Below are 17,771 nucleotides of genomic sequence, written 5' to 3' on the forward strand. Positions count from 1 at the left end.
CTGGCCTTTTTTTATTAATTTGTTTTATTTATTTTGCGGTTTGCATGAATATAAAATGTATTCATAAATTTTTCATCTTCCGAACCCCACTGATATTATAAAGCTAAAGAAACTGTAGATACACTTACTGGGTATTGAAACACAGTGTTGGCGCAATTTTGGCCTGAGGTCTAGGTTTGAGCAATGCTCTCGGCCTGGGCAATGTACCGCCTCCTTGATGAAGAGGGAAAACTTCGTTAGTTGGAGTAATGTCGCCATCTTCGAACGATCGTCGTGCGCCGCCCCACTGGCTACTTCCACCACCAGTTCCAGTAAAACTACTGGTCCCACCAACTGGTACCATGATGTCACCATCGCCTCCTTCCAAAGATTCCAACGATTTTCCTCGGCCACCTCGAATCTGCAACGTACTGGGTATTTAACTACACTTTCTGGATGATATTGAGTAAAACTAAAGTGAAAAATAAGCCTCTTTTAGGGTTAATATCGTTAAGCTTATTTTTTGAATAAAATTAATTAAATGCAACAAGTAAATTTAGTTATGAAAGCTGATACTTTTAATCAAGTTCTAAAAAATCATTGGCATCTTTTATTAATTTTACATTTTTAATAAGGAAATTTAACAATATTTGAAAATATATAAATAAGTCTTCGGATTATGGAGACAATGGAATCCAAAACGTGCTAACTCTTAAAATTCATCTTCTCATCAATATACAAGTCATTAATGAGTAAATCTTAGCATACTCTTTCCAAGACCAGTATTGTATTTAAAAATAATTCCCGTCAATCAGGGTAGTAACTCATGCTTAGCACACTGGATTCCCCCGCTGAAATTCCGGTTTCGAATCCAGCTGCTAGCTATTAGATTTTCTCTTCATAGGATCTTTTTACGGCTCTTGGTCCATTGCCAGTAAGAGGACTACACTGTTTCAAATAAAACCAATACATTGGAAAAAGCTCCAGGTGCCAATGACGTAAGACACTGGTCCTGGCATCCTCAGATCCATCCGAGTCCATCAATATAAAGGGTAATTTGAGAGAGTACTGCAGAAACTATTTTGCAAACTCTGCAGCGATTTTAATATCGTTTTGAAATTAAATAAAAGTAAACAAATAATTTTACAAACAGAACTTTTCCTTATTCTTTTGACTTTGAAACTAATTAAGCTCCTACAAAGCACACCAATGTGTTGAACGAATAAAATAAATGAAAAAAATTAATAATTAATTAGAAAAACTCACTTTCTAAAAGCATATACAAAAAATACTAATTTTAAAAATAAGGATCGTCTAAACTGACTTTTAAACTTTTAAAAACTCTCAAGAAATATTTTTTGAGTACAGACTATTCGCGAGATTTACTAAGATTTGAATGAAAAACAGCCGCATAACCTTTTAATTCTTCAATAAAATTAGCGGAATTTTATTTAAAAAAATAAATAAATAAATAAATAAAAAACTTAGTGAGGTATTAAGCCATGAATAAGGATTAAGGCGAACCACCATTGCAATTAATAAGCAACTAATTATTCAATTTTAAATCTTTTCTTTTGAACTGTTGTTTTAATTCAGAAAGTAAAAATTTTTTTTAAATATAGCCAACTAATTGATGATACTGCTAACAAGGGAACTCGAATTTTAGCTTCTTAATTTAAAAAAAAGAAGTAATAAACAATAAATAAACAATGAAATTAATGATTTATCAAGAAAACCCATTTCTTTATAGCTTTAAAATGTTAATACAGGTTAAATATTCTAATAAAATAAAATGAAATAACAAGAAATACGCGAGAGTGTCACGATTATTGAGTAACAACAAACAGAAGTAAAACAATGAACTGATAAATTCTTTGAGCTAAACTGCGTACACTAAGGCATGAAAAGCTAAACTCGTCGCGTGATGAGGATGTTTCCTTTGAGCAAGAAATAGACTGATTGTTATAGGTTTTTTTAAACACTATTCATAATTTTTGGACACAGGTATGTAACTGTGATTTATCGCAGCAAAGAGCCCCAGCCCCAGTAGACTTCCGGCAGCTCTCTCATTTTAATTGATTTGAAAGATCGTTGCGACTGGTATTGGTGGTTTTTACTCCAATGAAAGCTATAACTAAAAATGGCTAAGCTTAAAAAAAATGGAACCCTGCTCTAAGTGAAATATGTGCATTTAGTACGTCTAATTGCATTACAAAGCATAAATAACTTTTCTCTTTTTTTTAATTTAACTACATTGCATTTTACTAAAAATTAGGAAAATTCGAGTGTGTATTATGGCTATAAACTCACCGTTAATTCACAAACTTTCCTTTCTGTATTCTGCAAAATCAACACATAATTTATAGAAGTTAAAGTTTAGGGGAGGAAAAAAACAAAGCAACGTTAATTAGTTTAAAAAAGCCCTGACAAAAATTTATCAATCAGAAATGGGTTAAAATAGTTTTATGAATTTAAAATATTGCAGCTTTTCTCCCTTACTTATTATTCAACTAAGAGGTTATATACTACGGACTATTTGAAACAAAAAATAAACAATAAATATAGATAAAATCCTATAAGATTAGCAACGTGCATGAAATAAGTGGATATCCTAAATGAAGAAAAAAATAATTATGATACCAATGAGGTGTGAAAAGCGACAAAATTACTGTTTTTTTTTAACTAACCTTAATAGGGACTATATCGGTTATGTAATACAGATGATGTGACCCTTCAATTTCCCACGGTTGATGGAATGTCTTGAATGTGCTGTGTACTCTTGGACAATCGCAGTCAAGGAATTGGTCCACAGCATCAACCTTTGACACAAACATGCCACTGCATGCACTAACAAACACTTGCAGCTCCAACACAATCAACAGTAACTTCTTGCTATTTTATTTATTTATTTATATGAAATCCAACATTTTCTTCATTAAAAAAAACAAACCTTGATTTGAATATTTAATGAAAATTTTGGTTTAAAAATAATTCAATTTACTTTTTTTAAAAAAAACTGCTCATAGTAAAACGAGTGCAAATGTTTTATTTTTAGAAGATTGTACATAAATTAAAGGGCTATATACAATTTGGAAAACAATAACAATGCATTTTTCGGATTAAATGCATGCTTTATTTCTTTACAATGGACTCTAAACTAGAGGGCGAAGACCTTTGTAATTTTGAGGCTTGACAGTTGAGCCAGTCTATGCCAATTGCTTTTAAGAGGTCTGTAAAGCAACGCGGAAGAACAATAGGCTAGCAGAATGCATCCTCATAAGCTAGTATTATCTGTCAACTTGAATCTTTTACACCTAAGAGTCATTCGCGCTTGGAGCCTTTTCGGTGTAGTTTCAGACAATACATTTCATCACCAGTAAGTGGCTAATTTTTCCATTAACATCTACACTTCCATCTTGAGGCAATAAAGTAAATCAGTTGACCAAATTTAATCTACTCGTATCCAATGAAAAAACTTATTGGACCAAGTATTTAATTTAATTTTTGTATTTTGTAAAATTCTTTTTAAAATGTATGCTTATATTAATATAACACGTAGTGTAAAATATAAACATTTGTAAATACACATGTTTAACGCAATTACACGACGACTTCAATGCGCCCCATATCAAAAACAATTTTACATATGAATTGCAACATGCACTGAATAGACTGATTGTTTGGTTAGTCAGGATTAAGATTAATTCTGGAAAACGTGTCTTTGCAGCGATTGTAACATTATATTTAATCCTAACCGTTTTGAAGGAATCCATCTCTACTGAAATGCATTTAGAAAAGAAAATGTTTGTCATCACGGAAATTTCAAACACATTTTGGAATTTTGTGCATTAATGAGTTTTAATGCAACCGCTATCCTGGATTTTCTAATAAAAACATAAAATCGCGAGGGATTTGTAAATACTGTAGAAATAATTCATTTTCTTATGGTAAGAATATTTTTGAAATCATCTTTAAATTTTAAAAAGTAGTAATAACAATTTGAACACTTTTTACTAAACAGCGTGAACATGACGCAAAAAAAGATAATATGCGAATTTCATTTTATTTTAAACTTGTTGATCGAGAAGCTACACATTTAAACATTTTACAATAAATAATATAGAGTAGAAGTTACTGAGTGCAAATAACAATAAATGATAATGATGTTCATGAATTGATAAAACATTAAAAAAAAAACATAATGATGGTTTGGACGAAATCTTAAATAAAGTAAATAAAACAATAGTGCGTTTTTGGTACCAGCTTGTGAGAGATTGGTGAGATCAAGAAGTGTACAGAAAGAGGGAAGGTAAGCCTCAACTTGACGGTAAAATGAGCAACTGAGTGGGAGAGTAATTCGTGCAAGGTGAATATAAAAGCAATTCTCACTGTCTCTCTCTAAAGCTGAAAAATTTAATTTTGCTAATTCCGCTTTTGCAGGGTTTACAAGATGCAAATTAAAAAATGTACTAACAGGAAAGATAATTTAGGTTGATGATAAATAAAATTTGGCATTTAAATTTTACGTATACATAACTTTGAACTATGTAAATTGTCAGGACTATTATCAGAAAAATATAAACCGTGGATTTCTACCTAAAGTTGATACTTGTAAGGATAAAAGGGGGGCAGATCATTGAAGAAAACGCCATAGCAGTCGACAGATGGGCAGAATACTTTGGAGAGCTCTCGTGTAAAAACGTTAACCCAAAAGTGAATACCACTGCAGGGGCACAGCGGATGCTTACCCTGACTAATGTATCTGATGCTGAAGATGACTTTGAGACATTACCAGACATTGAGGAAGTCATAGAAGCAGTGGAAAGATTGAAGAACAACAAATATGTGCCTAAGCGGATGATATTTGCCTTGCTCCAAGAAACGGGCCTCAGAATAAAAAATCTAAAGACCAAGTCTATTTTCATTGGCACAAGTAATGTGGGAGTAACCCAAAATTTCACTGTTGAAAGGCATCTTTTAAGAAGGTTGAATCTTTTACGTACCTAGGGTCTGAAAACAATAATGAAAACAAAACGTTAATAGGGGCCTAGAAGCGGATCAAGGCAGCAAATCGTACATACCTTACGAATTCAAAGTTATTTAGATCTCGCCTATTGTCACGATAAACGAAGACCAGACTCTATATGACCTTGATACGGCTAATTTCTGAGTGGTCATTCACTGTAGCCAATGCATTAAGAGTATTCGAAAGGAAAATACTTAGAAAGATATAGGGTCCTGTCTATGACTTTGTTTGCGAGAATGGAGGATTAAATAAATAAGGAATTACATCATCTATATTCCAATATGTGGTACAGTTTGTAAAATTAAAGCGGATTGAGTGGCTAGGCCTCATCATGAGAACCGCCAGACGATCGCATGCCCAAGAAAATACTCCAAGGAAAGGTATTTGCCGTAAAACGGAGAGGTAGACCCAGAAGGCTGATGTGATGGACGATTTGGAGAGGCTAAATGTGGCAAACTGGAAGAGATAGAGATAGAGCGTTGAAGGTAATTTTTTTGGAAGCCATGGCCCACCCAGAGCTGTAGGGCTGTGTAGTAGAAGACGATTATCAGGCGATTAAAAGAACTGACCAAAAACAATTACTTGAATAGATACTTTACAGATGTATTCATACAGATACTAATCTGAAGGAAACGTATAGAAAACAAGATTTGAAGAAAGTTCAAAATGGTCTACCAATCTAAATACATAAGAACTATTAAATGTAAAAAAAGATTCTTTAAATTGAAAAGAAATTCCAATTTGTATGTAGTAGACATATGAACTAAATGCTCGAATGAATAAGTTAAGTTATGTTAAGAGCAATGTCACTGAAGAAGAAAGTAGAAATTTATACAATATTGCTTTGGATAAAGGGTTAACCATTTACATAAATGAATTTATAAAATTTACAAAAAGGGATGATTTATGAACTACACAAAAAACCTACAAGGAAGGAAACCAGACTTACCGTGAATATCCTTCAGAATTTTACACTCATTGTCCCCCGTTATCTCAGTTCTGTTTAAGATCAAGTTGAATATCTAATGGAACCTCAAGAAACCATACGCCATAAGCCATATGCAAAGAAGATGTTAAAATACTACATTCAAAAATATGGAGGGAAAGGTAGATAAACAGCAAATGAAGGTTACACCACAGTCCTTAGAATCTTAGGATTGTTCGCAATATTTATTAGAGAATCCAATCGAATTAAACTACTCTTCTTTTTACAAAGAAATTGACTTAATAATTATTTAATTCTGTAAATTCTTTTTAGGGTAAAAGATTATGTAAATGACCTTTAAAAATGTACTTTGTTTATCGACAAAACCAAATTTGAGACAGAAATTTATTTTTATAAACTTAATTTACATTTTTTAGAGGCCATTCTTTACAAATACATTGTTACTATTCATTATAGTAATAATGGCAGAACGAGAAATGACACTGAATAAATAAAGTAAAACATGTAACTAAACAAAAGCCAATACAAAGATGGTAATGGCTAGTTTTGGGATTCGGAAAGCCTTTCGAAGTATTTATTCCAGAAAGTGAGGCTTGAAAGCGAGGACCTTCAATCTGAGTCGAAGCGATACTGTGAGAAACGACTCTAAGTAATTGTAGCCGAGTTAATCCAAGGTTTGATATCTATGCTCCGAGAGAAGATAAATTACCCTCAGACGTTTAGGAAGAGTTAGTTCAATATTTATTGGCGAAACTGAGCTAGGAATATTTCATTCCACTATCATCTTTTCAGCTAGACGGCCTTTCATAATTATAATAATAATAAAATAATAATTGCTAGCCAAACAAGAAGGTATTTCAAAAATGTGAAATTAAGTGATGAGAAGAACACAAATATACAAATTATAAGTACTTAGAGAACATTTCCAAATTAACACTAATCCATGATTGAGAAAACGAAAGAGCCAACTTATGAGGCAATATTCACAAAGGGGGAATAAGTTGGGTAATAATACAAATATATCTTAATAAATTCTCCAATATTTCTGAAAAATGTAGCCTAAAAATGTACAAGATTTTGTGAGACTTCCATAGAAGTAATAAAGATGAATTGCTGCTTTATCTGGAGTGAGATGCTAAAAAAGGAAACTATTTCCGACAATTTAATTTATACTAATTGTACACTTAAATTTGTTAACAATTTATTCTAATTAAGTGTATCTAAGTATTTTATTTACGACCGGTGGCTGTTCAGGGTACTTTTCTTTTTCTTTTATTATACAAGTACTCTTAAATATTAACAGGCAAAAGAAGTACTATTGCAAAGTATATAAAAATAGAAAAGGAAATATAAAGTGGAAAACTAAAATGATAAAACTTGAAGCAACTAAGGTGAGAAAGATGTATATATATGTAATTGTAAATATTATATAATATAGTACATAAATCGATATAAATAATATATAGAATATTAGTCATAATGCATACATGAGTTGGTGTGAACGGTGTTGGAGGAAAAGTTTTCCCAGCTCTTAGATCTTGAATCCTCTTAATAGCTAATAACATTCTCTTTTGGTGGCCAAGTTTTACAATTCCTATGTCCTCTAGATCTTCCCAGGTGATCTGTGTGGTATCTTCGACGGTTGTATAGCCTTGAGATCTTAATGCCCCTGAATATTCTTCTAAACGCAGCAAACGTAGCCACTCGCTTAATGATCCCTGAAAAAAAAAAAAAAAGTTAATATTTTGGTATAATTAACTGTACTAACAGTCTTTAATTAACTATGTTATAAGTAATATCGTACTACCCAAAAGTAATGAAAATAAAATATATTGGAAGAGGTCATAATAGAAGAGAAATAAACTACTATTAGAGTAACAGGTTAGTCTCCTCTACTAACTGTCTTGTGCTTAATTCAAAGTTTACAATATGAGTGCTAACCTAGGTATAGAAATTCTGCAACAGTTAATTAATTTCTAGTTTCCGTAAGAGCAGGTTCCTAGGCCAAGAATGTTGGGTGTCCCAAATCCAGCGAAAGGAAGCTACCATTAGGTGCGATTATTTAAATTTCCTGCTCTTCGCCGATGAACAAATGAACTGACAAGAGACCGCTAAGATTAAATTTCGGCGTAAGTATGCAGCTAACGATTTAAACTATTTTGGTAGCATCTTTCGATGGAATGGGACCTTCACAAAAGAATTGTGTTTAGATCATTATATAACCTATATTTGTAGGAAGTGATAGACCAGCCACTTCTTTAACTAGGTTTCGGCAACATGGCCATCCCCTCTACATCAATCATCTCCTCACAAATGATAGTTAACAGTTTTATACACTGTTAACATCAACAATATGATGAATATTCTTCAAAATAATGAAAAATTGATAATGGAACATCTTATTTACCGGTATGTAATCAGGAAGTCCATCCGATATATTCAATAGAGCTATTTCAGCTTTCAATTTTTTCCTATGATTTGGTTTCTTTATACCAATTGCTGTTAAATCCTATATCAAACAGAAGAATAGTACATTATTCCAACTGTAAATATTTTCAGGCTATTATTTGTATAATAATAATAGTAATAATAATAATAATAATAATAATACAAGGTGAATGAATACCTCAGGTGTCATTCTTGATATAGTGTGCATATCGTAGCCAGCGTTCACGAATAACGGGAAATATTCTTCGAAATGGAGATCAGTTAGCCAAGTATTTAATATTTCTTGATCCTTAAAATACAAATCAAATATGCGATTATTGCAAAACTAGAAAATAATAATAACAAAACATTAACAAAAACCAAAAGAAAAGAAAAAAAACCTACAGGTACACCCTGAAGCAGCATTCTTTCAACACGAGCAGGTGCTGAACTTTCACCACTACCAACAGAACTTGATGACAGACTCGGTCTGTGGTGATGTGACATAGCGCATGAAGCTCGACCGCTGTCCAAGCTCACCGTCGAATGGCGAGACCCGGACCCACTTGAACCAGGACTGTCTCGACCAGGGCTCTGCAATATCAACAACTTTATTAGCATTCTAGATTCTATATGTCCTTTTTTTTTTTATATGAAAATAAATTATTTTTATTTTTTGCTATAAACAAAACTATAATTATTATTTTACTGGTCAAATAAACAGTCACTGATTTCAAAAAGCAAAAAAGCATAATATATTCAAAGCATATGTACTTTTGGGCATTTTAGGCACAAAATGAAATAAACTGTATGATCTAAGGCAATTTATTACATTTATTTTTGAGATGGCAGAAATTAGATTAAGAAAGCCCCTTGTAAATCGCCATCAAAACGCAAAACAAAACAAAAATTAGTATTTTGAGTTATTACAAAGGCAGTAATAATGTAACATGGAAAAAGAAATTTAATGGAGATGTATGATAATTGTCGATTAAAATGTCTTGTCTTTATTTACAGCATCACAGTTGCTTCTGTTAAAACTAATCATACTTTTTAAATGATTTAGATAAAAAACAAGGCTAGTATTGCACTGCAAGTAGTGAGACTGGGCTGAAGCAATATTGATGAAATAAATTTCCGTTTTTTTGAGAAAATAATTAAATCCATGAATAGTTTTCTAAAATTTATTAAAATTCATTTTAATAAATTTTGTTTTAAACTATAAAAAATATAATAATTGATTATTTGAACTGAAGAAGTTAATGTAGATGGCGAATTTCACAGAGCAACAAAAAAATAACAAAACCTTCTCTTAAACTATTTGAAAATAAAATTTCTTGTGATGAACACATTACCTGTGTCATGTCAATGCCCTGGTCTTCTTGTAAAGAGAGTTGATGGTAATAAGCTGCGCTTTTATTCCCAATTTGGGTGTACTGCTGCAATCAAAAACAACAATAAAATGTTTATTAGAAATTTAATAGATTTTTAAAATATACTACTTTTTTAAGCGAAGAATAATTTAGATAACATATGGCTGTTGGAATAATTACCTGTGGTCCCGGGAAAGTAAACGCAGGATAGGAGAATGTGCCAGGACTCTTTCCGGGTCCCATACTGTAGATACCATCGGACATTTCGTATCCATCTGTAATGGAATTATATATTAAACGACTACTATACTATTTTATGTTTTTAAAGGTGCCATACTACTGTTTTTTTTAATATAATTTTCACAATAATACAAATTACAAATAGAAATATCCGTTCAAAGAAAATAAACTCCAAGTAGTTTTGCTCCCACTTTATGATTTGTTACCTACACTAAAAATCTAAAAAGTGAGCGAGTGAAAAAAAATATGTACTTACGAAATCTAGAAATTTTCTATTAAGTGTATAATTGCAAAAGCAGCACTACAAAAATCGCAGACAGATTACAGTAATGGTAATGAAGGGCGATTCTATAAAACTATGTGTAGATCAGTTACCTAGACAACCATGGTTTAAGGGGAACTGTCACTTATAAATGGTTTGTTACGACAATAAGCAGGCTGAGAGCGAACCACGCTGTGTGCGGATCGTATCTTCACAGGATCAACAAAAGGTCCTCTCCTCAGAGGAGGAGGATTTCAAACATTTAATAATGATATGTCCACGTTATGTGGTAGAAAGGAAACGAATGTTTGACGATATATTCAGGTATTTAGATGCACCATTTCGCTACGAAGACATAATATTCTCCACCAACATATATGTGCTTAAATCTATAGCAGGGCTAGCAATGAAATATGAATGTATTTAAAAGTTGTAGAATGAATGGAAGAAAATGATTACAGAAGGATTATGTGATTTTAATTTCGGTTAAGCTATAAGGATGGCAGGAATATAGAGTACTGATCCATCCATTAGTTGTAAGTTTTATGTAAATAGTTGGATATAGTAGAGGGATGAATGTGTGAAGCGAATGTATTTATAAGTAAGAATGGAGAGTGAGTGATATTCTAGTGATAAGCACCTAGACGATGATGCTGGCTGTATGGCGAAAGCCAATGCCAAAAAAAAGCAAAAACAAAAAAACATTGGTGCCATTAAATATACTAATTCTGACTCAATAATTTGCTTCCAAATAATGGGAGAAAAAAAGCAAGGATAACTGAAAAATATATAGGTTATTGTACCTCTTGAATCGTGAAAGATGACATCCTCGCCAGCACTGGAATATCCTGCTGATCCAAAAGATGAGCCACTATTTCTGAACGCTGAATCTGGAACTGCAGGTGGGGCCACCTTCTTAGCCTGAGCTGCTGGCTTGCCACTCCTGCTCATACCTCCAACTGTTTTAACAAATCAAAGCAATTTAAATTAGCTACATACAAAATTTAATTAGTTCACAAAATTATTTCTAGTATTAAGATTATCTGAAAATAAATAAGTTACGTGATTTAAGATAATGTTTCAAAGCCCTGAGGACAAAAAGAAATAAATGTAAAATCTATAATGAGTTTGGACTGAATCTTTTAAAGCTCTTTAGTTTATAACTAAATCTCTTGCAAAATACTTGTTATGACTAAGGTAAAAGAGTCCATGAATAGCAACACAATAAAATGAATCATTGATTCCTTCAAGCAAAAATAATTCTATTAGATTCTCAAATAATATTTATATAAACAAAACATTGTATAGAACTGTTATTTTTTTTGGTTTTGTTATAAATTATTATTTATTTCAAGAGGAAGATAGATTACAGCCAGTTCCATAACTGATATTTCATTACTAATTACGGGAAAATCAAGTTATTATAAAAACTTAAAGGTTAAACCAAGAAATAGAGAGGAATTTAATAGAGTCCCAACAACATATTAGATAGAGTAGTGTCTGGTTTTTGTAACAATTACAATGTGTATGTGCTTCGTAATGCCATACGATGACATTTATCTAATTAATGAGCTACCATAATTCAACCAAAATAGTTCCTTTCCAAGACTGTATAAGGTCATACGCCAAATTAACTGATCTGATAGTACAACCTGCATATAAATATATATGTATTTATACATTCGGTTTGATCATTAAAACAATTATACTTCTAAAATGAAGCCTTAGATAAGGTGAATCATCAAGAGCTTTTGGCATTACTAAATCTGTTGCAAATACTTGTTATAATAATTAAGGTAAAATAGTCCATCAGTAAAACGAACCATTGATTTCTTCAAGCAAAAAAATTAGAAGCACAAATATTTATTTAAACGAAACATGGAAAACTATTTCATCAATTGTCATACTTTTTTTACTTTTGTAAACCTGTTACTTACGTACGGCAACCTAGAGACCAACGGAGGTTGGTCCTAACACTGACGGTGATAGGAATGATAGAAATTGCTCCCTATACCTTGGGCCTTTATTACGGACACTATTAATTAAGATAAAAAAAACTTTCTTTTCCTTTGAACTTCATAATTGTTTTGATGGTAGAAATGAAATAAGACTTGCTCTTTAAATTAAAATATACCGTTGTATACAGAGAATTAATGGATAAAAATTATTAATACAAGAGTTTTTCGCTAGATAGCAGCACTAGCTTACTAATTTGGTTTTATGACCAATGTTCCTGATTATTAATGAAAAGAATCTCCTTGCAATCTCTTCCTTTCTCTTCCCAAATTAATATTACTGGCATTGGGTCAAATTTTCTAAAATGAGTTTTTACGGGAAATACATGTTCACGAGGTCAAGTCAAATTTTTAACAAGGTATCTGGTAAAGAAGTATGGCATGTGTTTTAGCCATTGCTTATTTTTAAAGTCTGATATGTGGATAGTAATTGAACAGATAATCTATAGTCTGATAATCTTTGATCAGAGAGTAACTGATCTAAGAGAATTGTGATCACGAAAGAAGTACGAAATTGGTAGAAATTCTCAAAATAAACTGTACTAAATTAAGGGAAAAAAAGCTTCTTAAGGCGCCAATAAAACAATATTTTATATTCTATGAACTTAAAAATAAGAATAGAGTGGGATTGAAGAGATTTTTAATAACATTCTAGAGGCATCCAAATACTGCTTTTTAAAAAAAGAATTATAGTCAAGTGGCCTTGTAACATTTCTCTAACTTTAACTAGCGCAATAAATTTTAATAACTATTTAGGAAGAATTAAGTAAGCAATTTTGGACTTTAATCAGTGATTTAATAAAACTAAGTTATACAATTTATTTATTTTTAATGTCTTGGTAGATCTTAATGTGAAAAGTTAGAAATTAAAACAATTTGTGCATTGAGGGTAGACATGGATGAAGGACGGAGTGGAGGAGCGGAATAGCGGGTTAGTCTCTAAATTAGGAGAAACAAGTGAAGGTGGAATATAAGATTAGCAACCAGGGGTGGCTGGCAGACAGAGATACAACGAGCGGCGAGGGAGTCCATACTCGCCAGTTAGCCGCCGAGATAGTTATGCAACTAAAAACGTACACAATAACACACACACACTTGAGTACTATGAAGAAATATGGTGGTTAGCACAACAACCATATGGTCCAACTATAAAAGTGGTTTGGTAAAATTATAAATGGCACACATCATCAAGGCAACTCTTAACTCGAAGCATAGCTCCCCCTCAGACGGCCCATATGGAAACCAATGAGAAAACCTATTCCAACCGTCTGAGAAACGGAATGAAGCAAAACGAATAGGATAACAAAAAAGAGTCGCCTGTAAGGGATAAAAGTCGCCGGTAGAAAGCGCCCACGTGCATACTGTAACCACCAAGATATTTATTAGATGGCCAGGAAGGTTCTAAGTCCAGCGGACCACCTGTGAATCACTTGCACCATACTCTTCTTAATAACTATCTTATTAATTTGAAATTCGTATCAATAACCACAGAAATTAAGTAATTTCTCTTGGATATAATTGTTGCGAAACAAAAATAATTAGAATTTTAAAAGGAAAACTTAGTATTCCAAAAAATTGGAGAGAGTGTGGGCCGGCAGTCAGTGGAAAGCCTGATCCAAACCAAGGACGTCTGCGTGTGCTTTTTAAAACAGGTGAACCCACGTACAGAGACGCCGATTTAAATCAATGTAACGTCGTTGTTGCTTGGACTGCCACAGATGGCCGCCAGCTCACTTAGACTGGCGCTATCACACTAGTTCTACTTAAAATATCACATTTTACAACTTGCATTTTTTTTTTTTTTTTCATTATATAAATGCATAAAACATTTCCTGAACTATAATTCTTATTTTTTCATCTTCATGGTCAGAACTGGAATTGTGAACACAACTATATATTATACATATTTAATTTACATTTACATGGATTTTTTAGTGCATGAATTGGCAAGGTCATTAGTACCTTTTCCATTGAAATTAGCCACCAAGCTGTTACTCCGAAAACATCTGACACATCACACATCCCATTAAATGGCTCAATCTAAGTAATAGGTATTTCCATGCACCTTAAAAATCAACATTTGCTAACCTCAATAACCTTAGCTTCTTTCTCAAGTGATTTCCACCTGGGTGCTAATATTTATTTTATGAAGAGGCAAGAGCCATTTATACAAAGATGCATCCTCCTTTACTTCGCAATAGGACCAGAGAGCGTAGATCTAAAGAGAGAATGCTAAGGTGATATGGTATATCTTCACCAGAGTGCTGTACGAAATGGAAGTTTGGACTAGGTTTGAAGGAATTGAAAGAAAAGTTCGCGCCTTCGAACTCAGGATGTAACAGCAGAAATCTTAGCATATTATAAAAGGACACAGAAATAATCCTACTTAGAATGGGATGTGAAAGTTCAAGAAACCATGAAACGTGTAAAAGTAAATATATCTAAGGCGCATCATGAGAAACAGGATATAAGTACCATCTGTCACAGATTACATTGGTGAGACAGATTATTGGTAAAGGGGGTAAGGTGAATTCTAGTACAGATGGACACGTTAGTCGCCGGACACACTAACTAGGCATAATTCTTGAAAAAGATGAAGGCTCATGGAGGGTGAAAATCAAGCGGCAAATTTTAGCTAAAAACTTTATCCATAAGTAAAAAATGAAGTGAAGGTATGTGTCTACATACACACCTCGTAAAAATGTGTAATTCTGTTCTTCAGTTTATAATCTGAACAAAAGGATGATAGTAAAATCTTATAACAATCCTTACAGCTGAAGTAGATGTTTTAGTAGTGAATAAATGTTAAGGTAGTGTAGCAACAACAATACACATGTTATTAACACCGAAGTTGAATAGAAAGTGTCCCTGTCTAGCGGTGTCTAACTAAATGACTGCAGGCCATCTGTGTACAGTTGGTTCTCATGATCCATTATGTCCATGCTTTCACCAACACTTATTATTATTTAAAAAAAAAAAAAAAAAACCACATTAAACATTTATATATCTTGTTTAAATATTTATAGTTAAATATTAGATAAATCACTGGGGGTTTTATTATAAATTCTGCCATTAGAATGTTTTTGCAAACAATAATAATTCTTTAGCGATTCTCTCACTCCATTAGCAAGTGTAAGAAACAATCTTATTTGTTTAAAACTAGAAAACTTTATAGGAGATTTATTTTCTAACGAGCATTTCCAACTAGTTTATGGATCAAATTTATGTGGGCTAAAGTTCAAAGCGCCAGCTTTCTGAAATGAAACTAAATGAAATGTTTTCAATACATTTCTCCAGCGTGGTTTTATATTTTGTTAAATTTTATTATTTAAAGTTCAAAAGTGAAAGGAGCAAAGTTAAAGTGTTAAAAAAATATAGTTCCTATTTCCTTTTAAGACTAAATGGAAATTTGGTCTTCTTTAATAAATTGTCTTGAAACAATCACAACAGATTTGTTCTCGGGCAGAACAATTACAACTAATTCTAAGCAAGTAAAAAGGGTTTACTAACAATGTTTAAGCTCTCATCACAAATTTAGCCCTTTGATTTCAGTGAAATGTTTAAAAGATGTTAAATAAGCGAAATTCTTATAACCACTTCCTTTTTTTATTATTCTAAATTTGTTAAAATAAATTTCAGCATTTATTCAATATCGAGGTAGAAGGAAGATTTTACCTGTTTTATTAAATTAGATTTAACGACATATACCCTCAGCATGAAGTCTTTAATAAAAAGCTATAATGGTTATCATCTTGGAGATTCCTTCGCTAAAACGAATTATTTATGTCCATATTAGATCTTTAAATCACAAGAAATGTAATTTTCGCAGCCACATTGACTTGTAACATTTCAAACCGGATCTATCACTTTCAATTTTACAATTTATGATATAACATAAGATTGTGTTTTTCTTTTTAAACAGAAAAATGTTTTTCTATGCACCTAATATTAGATATTTTTGCATAGTTTGTGTTTGATAAATTGTCAACATTTTCACACAAACTGCATGGGTTTCATAGATGAAAAGGTATTTAGGTTAGTTAAAGACTGTATTAATACTAATGTAATGATTATATTTAGGCTCTGAATTAATTTTTCTATAGATTATAGAAGTTTTTATTAATTTTATTTAAGTTCATTCGATATTTAAATTTAGATAATTTTGTATGTACTGAAGATGCACCTGGATTTGGTCCAAAACGTTTATTTAAATGAAGATTTTTACACTGAAAATGACTTTTGAAATATAAGCATAATTAACAAGGCTGTATTCAAGAATTTCAAGTATGATCAACTTCTTAGACACTTATACAAAGTTGCTTTAGATTTAAAATTCATAGATTAAGTCTTCGATTGGTACTCAAAACAAGTGAGATGTACTAAGAGCTTCATTCCTACTGAAGTACTGATTTCAGCTTTCTGAAGGCTCAATAATTCCCCAAGACGAATAGATCTAGATACGCATTATCCTCCTCCATTGTGTCAACGAATTTGGTAGCGACCAGTATGAAATGTTATAGAATTCCATTTTTATTTGGAAAGCTATAAAGAAATCAGTTTTACCAGTGGCAGTAATGGAACACAGGAGATTAGATTAGGTTGGTGTGCAGCGATCTAAAATAAAAACAGGACAATGCAATGAATAGAAGCTGGAGGAATGTAATTGAACCACTCGTGAGCAGTATATTGTGTAATACGGATGTAGTAATAGGTGTGTGTAGATAAGAAGACGGAGTGTTGTTAATGGAGGGTAAGATCCAGCCAAGTAGCAACTAGACCATACTGGAGGAGGAGAAGGTGAGGTGGGAGGAAGAGCAGGAGATGATCAGTTTAAATCAATGATGCTGTGATTGTTGTTACAGAATCACAGATAAATACTCTCTGTAATCAAAGTGAATTTTTCTTATATTACCAAGAAATATTGCAGATTTCAATTGTACGTCAATATTTCTCGAATAGATCTGTAGTCCGCTTTTGTGGTAACAGGCTTATCTACAATCTGGGTGCTGAGTTAACTGTGGAAATTCACAACCAAATTTTATGGGTGGCACTGGCGTGGGTTTCATTCCCTTATTCGATGGTTTATCCTGGAACCCTTACTCATATACGCCCTCTTAAAGGCAAGAAATTTAAGCGCGTGGTGCTGCTCCAATATTTTCTAGCAGCCACTATCATGAAAACCTAATATGATTTCTGAGTAATTGCCAGTATTGCTCACATATCGCTGGCTTTCTCGTGGAGTACTATAGCAGCCAGAGAAGCGAAGATCCTCTTTAATATAAGAAGACGAAGTGTTGGTAATGGAGGGTAAGATCCAGCCAAGAAGCAACTAGCCCATACTGGAGGAGAAGGTGTTCATTCGGTTAAACACGACCAGCCACACTGTCGGCAATTTTGGAGTCAGCGAATATCCCAGCCAAACTAAAAACAACGTCTCTTCTAATATTCACACAATGCATGCAGGGCCTAGCTTGTCTTCATTTCCATGGCACACTGTGAACTT

At 32.6% G+C, this 17,771-nt stretch overlaps 1 protein-coding gene and 1 long non-coding RNA gene across 13 annotated transcripts in view; one reads left to right on the forward strand and one right to left on the reverse strand.

The window, feature by feature from the left end:
* The window catches only part of ckn (CRK like proto-oncogene, adaptor protein), a 357,411-nt gene that overhangs the window by 4,952 nt on the left and 334,688 nt on the right, over positions 1–17,771 (reverse strand). For 8 of the 12 annotated variants that reach the window (XM_074120793.1, XM_074120795.1, XM_074120794.1 and 5 more), the window contains 10 exons: positions 11,057–11,212; positions 9,932–10,026; positions 9,734–9,817; positions 8,784–8,972; positions 8,578–8,688; positions 8,359–8,460; positions 7,439–7,669; positions 2,667–2,798; positions 2,290–2,319; positions 129–400 (listed from right to left, as the gene is read on the reverse strand). In XM_074120793.1, coding sequence (XP_073976894.1) covers positions 129–400; positions 2,290–2,319; positions 2,667–2,798; positions 7,439–7,669; positions 8,359–8,460; positions 8,578–8,688; positions 8,784–8,972; positions 9,734–9,817; positions 9,932–10,026; positions 11,057–11,204 — 1,394 coding nt within the window. In that variant the 5' untranslated portion in view covers positions 11,205–11,212. The remainder of the gene's footprint in view (positions 1–128; positions 401–2,289; positions 2,320–2,666; positions 2,799–7,438; positions 7,670–8,358; positions 8,461–8,577; positions 8,689–8,783; positions 8,973–9,733; positions 9,818–9,931; positions 10,027–11,056; positions 11,213–17,771) is intronic. The other 4 variants (XM_074120792.1, XM_074120787.1, XM_074120788.1 and 1 more) reach the window with 3 other exon arrangements.
* Positions 3,581–8,944, forward strand: LOC141450426 (uncharacterized). Its single transcript, XR_012456105.1, has 3 exons — positions 3,581–3,926; positions 7,255–7,342; positions 8,786–8,944. It is a non-coding gene; the product is annotated as an uncharacterized lncRNA (long non-coding RNA).

This window comes from Rhodnius prolixus, unplaced genomic scaffold (assembly GCF_049639745.1).
Source record: "Rhodnius prolixus isolate KJV_2025 unplaced genomic scaffold, Rpr scaffold_2, whole genome shotgun sequence".
Lineage (NCBI taxonomy): Eukaryota > Metazoa > Arthropoda > Insecta > Hemiptera > Reduviidae > Rhodnius > Rhodnius prolixus.